General features: G+C 29.0%; 2 protein-coding genes across 2 annotated transcripts; both read left to right on the forward strand.

The window, feature by feature from the left end:
- Positions 1-395: 395 nt before the first annotated feature.
- K444DRAFT_578971 (HET-domain-containing protein) lies at positions 396-2,759 on the forward strand. Its single transcript, XM_024877637.1, has 3 exons — positions 396-1,427; positions 1,553-2,525; positions 2,577-2,759. The coding sequence occupies exons 1-2, from the start codon at positions 506-508 to the stop codon at positions 2,440-2,442; spliced, it is 1,812 nt and encodes a 603-aa protein (XP_024744296.1). The 5' UTR covers positions 396-505; the 3' UTR covers positions 2,443-2,525; positions 2,577-2,759.
- Positions 2,760-2,889: 130 nt separating this feature from the next.
- Positions 2,890-3,390, forward strand: K444DRAFT_606334 (uncharacterized protein). The gene has a single exon (XM_024878966.1). It carries the CDS (start codon positions 3,026-3,028, stop codon positions 3,206-3,208), a length of 183 nt encoding a protein of 60 aa, XP_024744297.1. The 5' UTR covers positions 2,890-3,025; the 3' UTR covers positions 3,209-3,390.
- The last annotated feature ends 4,402 nt before the right edge of the window (positions 3,391-7,792 follow it).

Raw genomic sequence — 7,792 nt, forward strand, 5'->3', positions numbered from 1 at the left:
GCCCCGAGTTAATTGAATGCGTCGGGAAGGACGGTAGAAAGCATTTAATTCATAGGCGCAGAGCGGCGTTTTCAGGTTTGACTTCAGCATCAGCATGGCTTTTCCGCAGCATAATTGATGTACGAGCATTGGTTGCATTAATGTTGAGGGTGCGCACATGCGATTTGAAGATTTCGTTATTGGCCTATCTTGCGTGCGAGTGCTTGGTTACACAGCATATCCACCACTCGTTTCTCAGCATCCCGTCCTACTTTCGGCCAATTGCTCTACGATGCCCGCTGTTTTCTCCTCATGCATCGCTGCCTTAGAAATACAGCCTTACCGAGGATTACTTTGGGCTCAAAGCCAGCAGCTAGAAGGAAGTTAAAGCTCATCATCGCCAGCCGTACGATAAAGTTCAGATGAACGAGCGATGGGCTAATCTTACAATCACTTGCGCAATCAGTTGTGTTCCTCGTCAACAGAAAGCTCCTGAGTCTAGTTTGTACCAGCAACTGTTGGAACAATGTTGCTCATAAACACCACAACATTGCTGTTAGAGCCGTTCTACGGCGATGAAATCCCTCCCTACGCCATTCTTTCGCATACCTGGGCAGATGGCGAGGTGTCCTTTCCGGAATTCATGCAACTGAGTGAAACCAAGAACGACAGGATCACGAGCAAGGCCGGGTACCTCAAGATCTCCGCAACATGCGAGAGGGCGCGGAATGATGGACATCGTTATGCCTGGATTGACACCTGTTGCATTGACAAGACGAGCAGTGCAGAGCTCACCGAGGCTATCAATTCCATGTTCGGCTGGTATCTGCAGTCAGAGATTTGCTATGTATATCTGAACGATTTCATGCTCGACACGGCAGATGTTCCTTCCCGAGAACAATTTGACGCCGAGTTTCGGAAGTGTCGCTGGTTCACTCGTGGGTGGTGCCTGCAGGAACTGCTTGCGCCGGGAAAGCTACGCTTCTTCAACCAGAAATGGCAGGAGATTGGCACGAAAAGTAAACTGAGTCAACTGATCTCAGATATTACCGGCATTCCCGAAATGGTGCTCTGGGTGCCTTCGAGGAAAGATATCCAGGAGTTTCCGATCGCTGCACGGATTTCCTGGATCGCCAAGCGCCACACCACCAGAATCGAGGATATGTCATATAGTCTTCTGGGTATCCTCAACGTCAATATGCCAATGCTTTATGGAGAAGGCCAGAAGGCCTTCCTTCGACTCCAAGAAGAAATTATTAAGAAGTATAATGATCTCTCTATCTTTGCCTGGAACGGAAAAGCATCAGTATCAGGATTCATGCCTGTATTAGCGCCCATGCCTTCATGCTTCGAGATCAACCCTTCAGATAAACATAGCAGTCTTCGTAGGTATAGTGGCAGCCAGCTTGGTGACAGGCTGAGCACGCAATTTTCTCTTACGAATCAAGGTGTGTAGGTAGTGGGGGAGAAATCTCTTTTCCTATTTTGGACTGTTTCATGATTTTCTCCCAAGACTATGCTATCCCCCGAAACTTTCTCTTGATCGAGCAATTACTAACTCCCAGTTACCTAGGTGTCTTCTTTCCGAGTGCAAAACTCCACTACCAGACTGCGTTACCGGATTACCGTCACCATTACCTCTTGCCTCTGAACTATTCAGATCCTTCCTTCCGAGGTAAGGGCAAACAGAGGTATATTCTTCTCCAAAAAGTCGGCCCTGGGCTGTTTATTCGCCTTCATGATCCCTTGGACCGGATGAAGGCGTTCCAAAAAAGCCAATGCACCGGTGTATTCTTCGAAGCGGTATGCATTTTGAATAGCCTTCCTGAACCGATAACCCGACAGCTTATTCTGTGGGAGCGCTATGCTGTTCGCTTGCGCTGGAAGCCCTGGGCAAAGCCTGGACGCAGATATATGCATATTCGAACGGCACAGCCCAGGGAAAGCTGGGACATTGCCGCAAATCAGTTTCTGCTGGAGATGGCATATGAGCGTTACATGCATATCGAATTTGTTCCCGGGAACTATGACAGTAACCCGAGCTTCAAGTACTTTGTCTTGGTAATTCAAGTAGGTGTTCACAGCCAACGAGACCCTGCAATAGTGTCAGTACGGATTATGAGTGCCGATATTTGGGAGGGGATAACAATTACGAGTTCGAGTTCGGGTTTTCGAAGAAGAGAATCTTTGGTACTTGAGTCGCTTCCCCTTATAAAGGGCACGGGAGACGCTGACAGTATCTCACTTGCGGGATATGATATATCGATGTCGGTGCAACTCGTGACTGAGCCGAACGAGCAGCCATACCATCTCGTATATCTTGACTGGGAGGCAACAACAGCACTGCCGGTCACCATGGGTAACGAAGACGCTGACATGTGGGTGGGAAGAAGGGCACTAACAGGCTCTGAAGACAGCAAGGATCTTTTCACAAAAAGTAGCAACCCACAGAATGGATACTAAGGGGCAAGTTAAAATGACAGCAGATGTCTCAAGTCTCGAGATAGGGTATCTAACGATTTGACCGTTCTGACCACAATCTGAACGTATGATTCCAAGGTTATGTGATCGGATGCTGCGACTGACCGAGCACTCAGAAGTTTTTCAAATGTCTGCAGGCTTTTTTGAGACCTCTGGATACTCATTCATAAACTGGCAGAGCGTTTCGGGCTCAGATTGATAATACGAGCCATGGTGGACAAAACTGACACTAATTTGTAATATCCCAAGTTCAAGCGCGGGCATGTCAAATTTCACCCCCTCCTGCTGTTGCCGTCGGCATCACACATTCAAATTAACGCTTCCTTCGTATACCCCTAGATGATTGAGACACCGAAAATCAGTGTCCCTCCTTTTTGGTCAACTACGAGGACGGTTTGGTTGAAATCAGAAGATAGCTCGTTAAAGAGTGGAAGGGCGATTTTCTCTAACAGCTCGACCTATTAGGACTGAGCGAATTTCTTGATCCGCGTGTATTTCAATGATTTGGAGTTGGAGACGTCTTTGACGACCATCAGCACTTGCCCACGGACAACTCGACTTCATCATGGTCCATGAACCTGCAAGCAATGAAGCGATTGAGAATATGAACATCACTGCGGAATGGAATGAGACAAGGAAAGAGATTACAAAGCTGGATGGTCCTGAGGTGTTGGGTCAGGGGTATGAGTGGGGAGATGGACATGCGATGGATGAGTATGATGCTGGGTTTTATGGATATTTGTACTGAGCGTACCGCCATCCCCCGCCCTACTTTCTCCTCCTTCTCGTCTACTTCCGGCTTGGGATATGTGGCGTGCTAAAAGTGTTCATAGCTCGTAAGTCTTCGCAGACGACAAGTTCCACTCGGAGTTTGCAAAATACCCCAGGAATAGAGGGGAGAGGAGAAGAGACAGACATGCAGTACTTCACAAAGGGGGTGCGCAGGATGAGATGGTCACTTTGACCCAGTTTTTGGGAAGACAGCCGAGGATGGAGGGATTTTATTGGTCGTTTCGTTTGGTGTAGGTGAGGGGTGTATTTGTTTGTCTTGAGGAGAGATGTGGCACGGTTACCGAAGCCGATAGCGATCCTCTTGCCAAACCCCCGAAAAAAAACATTGCAAATGACATTTGTACACATTGCACTTGACTTTTTTCTTACTTTTTACTTCTTATATAATAAATTACTTATAAGATAAGATATTTATAAGCTTACAAATAGCTTATATACTTTCCTAATTATTCTCTTTAATTTAGATTAATTAGAATTCTTCTAATTAGAATTTTTTTATTTGTAAAATTTTGAAGTTCTTTCTTTAATATTATTTTTATAATAGCTAGTATAACGGCTAATATAATAGTATAATCTGCCGGACATAGAAATTCAGAAATAGATCTAAAATGGAACTAAGTTAGAAGATTTAGGTAAAGTAATACTAAAAAGTCAAGGCATTTCTTTCTATTTTACTTTCTAGCTTAGTATTTTTAATATATAAGATTTATTAAACTTTAAGCCTTTAATTATTATATTAATTCCGCTATTATATAATATTAAGCTTATTTAACTTAGCTTATAAAAGTAATATAATATTACTTATAAAGAACTTGTATTTATTTTTAGAAAGCAAAGATAAAATATTAGTTTTAATTATAATAATTGTTTTAAATTATAAATAATTAGAGAGTTTAGCTAGAAATATAATACTTTTTATAATCTAGTTAATTTCGAAGTCTGGCTTTTAATTAAAGCAAATAATATTTCCTTTCTAGTAATTAGTTCTTTACTAATTTAAAAAAGAAAAACTTTGTTTTTTATAATTTAATTAATCTTGAAACTCAGCTTTTAACTAAAATAAATAAATATTAGTTTATTAATAATATATAATATTATTATATAATTATAAAATACTATTTATACTTATTTAATAAAGTAATTAATATTTAAAAATAAAGAATATAATATTATAATATTAATATATTTTCTCTAAATTTACTAAGTTTTATTAAAATTAGTTTATTAATTAAGTTACTTATTATTTATATTTTATTATTTATATTTTATTATTTATATTTTATTATTTATATTTTATTATTTATATTTTATTATTTATATTTTATTATTTATTTATATTTTATTATTTATATTTTATTATTTATATTTTATTATTTATATTTTATTATTTATATTTTATTATTTATATTTTATTATTTATATTTTATTACTTTCGAGTTATATAACTATATATATAACTTCTAATAATTATAGCTATAATAATATTAAAACCTTTTTAAAACGCGAAAAACAGAATTTCTTTTTAATTATATACTAGTTTTTTAACTCGGCTTAATACTAGACTTTTTAAATACTTTATATATTTATATATATTTTCTTATTTTATATTTATATTAATTAGATATTTAAAAGTATTTAATAACTTTAATTATATTATAAAATTAATAAAATTTAAATCTTTTTTAATTTATTTAATTTTAATTTATTATTATTTATATATTTAATGAAAATATATTATATTAATTATTATATGTTTTTCTCGAATAATATTTAATTTAATGAGATATTTATATAATAACTTATAATAAATCTATTTCTAGTACTTTATTAATTATAAATTTAATTAAAGCGCCTATATTAAAGCTATAAGCTATATTATATAGTTTTAAAGCTAGAATAGTTCTAATAACTCTCTTATATTTAGTAAATAACTAGTAAATAATATTAATATATTTCGTTTTATTTATTAAAACTAAAATATATTTAATTTAAAAAGAAAAATTTCTATTATTTATAAATAAAGCATTTATAAAAATAATTAAATATAAAGATTTTTTCTTTAGCTTTATAAATTATAATTCTTTAATAATATTTTTGATTTATTATTAAATATATTTATATTAGTTTTTAATAATTTAATAATTTAGTAATTTAAGTAATAATTAATAAATTATATAAATCTTTTAATTAATAAATTAATATAATATATATTTCTTTAATATATTAAATAATATATTAGTTTTTAATAAAGAGATTTCAATATATAATACTATTAAATTTTTTTTTAATTTAATATAATCTAATAAGGAAATAATATTATAAAAGTAAAAGCAAGAAAAATAATTTAATTATATTAATTAAAGAAAGAATAAGAGAAAAAGAGATCTCAGACTTTTATAAAGCTATAATATTACTAGTTTATATAATAGTATTATATTTATATATAATATTATATAATCTGTTTTCTTAATACTTCTTCTTAAAATATATTCTCTCGAATATATTAGTTTTATACTTCTGCCTTTCTAGCTTTTCTATTTCTGGTTATTTTTAGTATTTCCTTAAACCTCTTAAAAGCTATTATAAATAATAGTTTTATTATCTTATTAGTTACTATTTTAGCTATAGAAATATAGGTTATTTAGGCTTTTTATATCTTTATTAGGTCTCTAATAAAGTAGTAAATAATTATAAAAATAAAAGTTTTTAGCTAGAATAATTGCTTTTTAATTATCTTTTAATATATAAATCTTAGTTCTGTTTTTTCTAATATATTATAATTAGCCTAAATCCCTAAAAATCTATATAATTTATTACTTTTATTTTATATATATAGCAAGTATTATATATTTTAATTTATAGCTTAAAATAATTACTAATTACTATTTCTTACTTAATTATAAAATTAGCCTTTTATAAAATATTATAAAATATTCTTTAATACTCTTTTAATTGGATTTATTATTAGCCTAATTAGTATTCGAATAAAAAGTAAAATATTTAAGGTTTTTTTTAGAATTATAATAAATCTTTTAATTTAGTATAAATTAAAAATATTTTATTAAGTTTTTAAATATATATTTATAATACTTAACTAGATTACTTATAAATTATATTAATTTACTAAATATAAATATAATATTCGAATAAGTTAGTATTATTATAAATATAAGATATCTAATATTTTATTAATATTCTATAATATTAATTCTTTTATTTTCTAGAATAATTATTTATAATAACTTATAATTAGATATTAGAATAGATTTCTTCTTATAAAACTCTTATATAATTCTAAAATAATTAAGAACTATTATTAAATATTATTTTTAGTTAAGATAAATAATATAATTCTTTTTATTTCTAATAATTTTATAATTAAGAATCTTAAAGATCTTTTTTAGAAGCTTGGTCTTAAATTTATTAAATAATTAAATAAAGAACTAGTTTATATTTAATTTATTATTTATAATAGTAATAATATTATTAATATCTTAATTTATATATATATATAAATATAAGTTAGCTAAACTTTATATAAAACCCTAATTTTTTATTTCTTAATAAATTAATTAGTTCTAGTTTTAAATAACTTGCTTTAATTTATATAAGCTTTATAATATTTCAAGTATAAATTTATTCTTAATATTTATATCCTAAAAAGCTTTAAATAAATCTTTTTTTTTAAATATAATTTTATAGATATATTCTTAATATTAAACTAGTAATATTCTAGGTTTTCTTTAGTAATTATTACTAGAAAAAGTTAGAATATATTTATTCTTATTATTAAAGCAAATATCTAATTATAGTTTTTATTTTTAATTTATATAAATTTTTATATAACTAGTTTTATTTTATATTATTTGATTTCTTTATTAATAATAAGTTTAATATTAAAAACCTATTTATAATTAACTAAATTGGTTTTTTTTTTATAAAAAAAAGAACTTTTTTTCAAGAATTATTTTCTAATAACTAAATTATCTTATTTATAATTATCTATTTCTAGAATTTATTATATATGAAATTATTTACTACTTTTTTATAAAATATTAATATTAGAACTCTAGCTTTTACTTTTATTATAAGTATATAATTAAGAATCTCTTTTATTACTAGCTAGTTATTTAATAATATCTAGTTTTTATTTTAAAAATAAATAATTATAGCTCGAATAATCTTTATTAAATACTTATTTTTCTTAATATTTTCTTTTCTTTTTTATTTAAGATATTTAGAAAAGTATTAATAAGTTATATTTATATTTAATATAATACTTATATCTAGTTAATTAATTAATATATTTTCTAGAATATATGAAATAGAATTATTAGATTTAGTATTTATAACTAATAATTATATAATTGCCTTTTTATATATAAAGATTTAAAATATTAGTACTATTAAGATTTAATTTATATTATTAAAAATAGAAAATAGAATTAAATTATTTTATAATTTAATAATTAGTATTATACTTTACTACTTTACTAGTAAATTTAGTATTATATAATTATAATAATATATGCGGCTGAAC

The sequence above is a fragment of the Hyaloscypha bicolor genome (genome assembly GCF_002865645.1).
Source record: "Hyaloscypha bicolor E unplaced genomic scaffold K444scaffold_10, whole genome shotgun sequence".
In the NCBI taxonomy this organism is placed as follows: domain Eukaryota; kingdom Fungi; phylum Ascomycota; class Leotiomycetes; order Helotiales; family Hyaloscyphaceae; genus Hyaloscypha; species Hyaloscypha bicolor.

What these genes read in the sequence shown, in the direction of transcription:
- K444DRAFT_606334 (XM_024878966.1), top strand. Translation starts at nt 3,026, where the DNA reads ATGGTCCATGAACCTGCAAGCAATGAAGCGATTGAGAATATGAACATC.
- K444DRAFT_578971 (XM_024877637.1), top strand. Translation starts at nt 506, where the DNA reads ATGTTGCTCATAAACACCACAACATTGCTGTTAGAGCCGTTCTACGGC. An exon ending in ATTTTCTCTTACGAATCAAG is followed by an intron (nt 1,428 to 1,552) that starts GTGTGTAGGTAG and finishes CCAGTTACCTAG; the next exon opens with GTGTCTTCTTTCCGAGTGCA.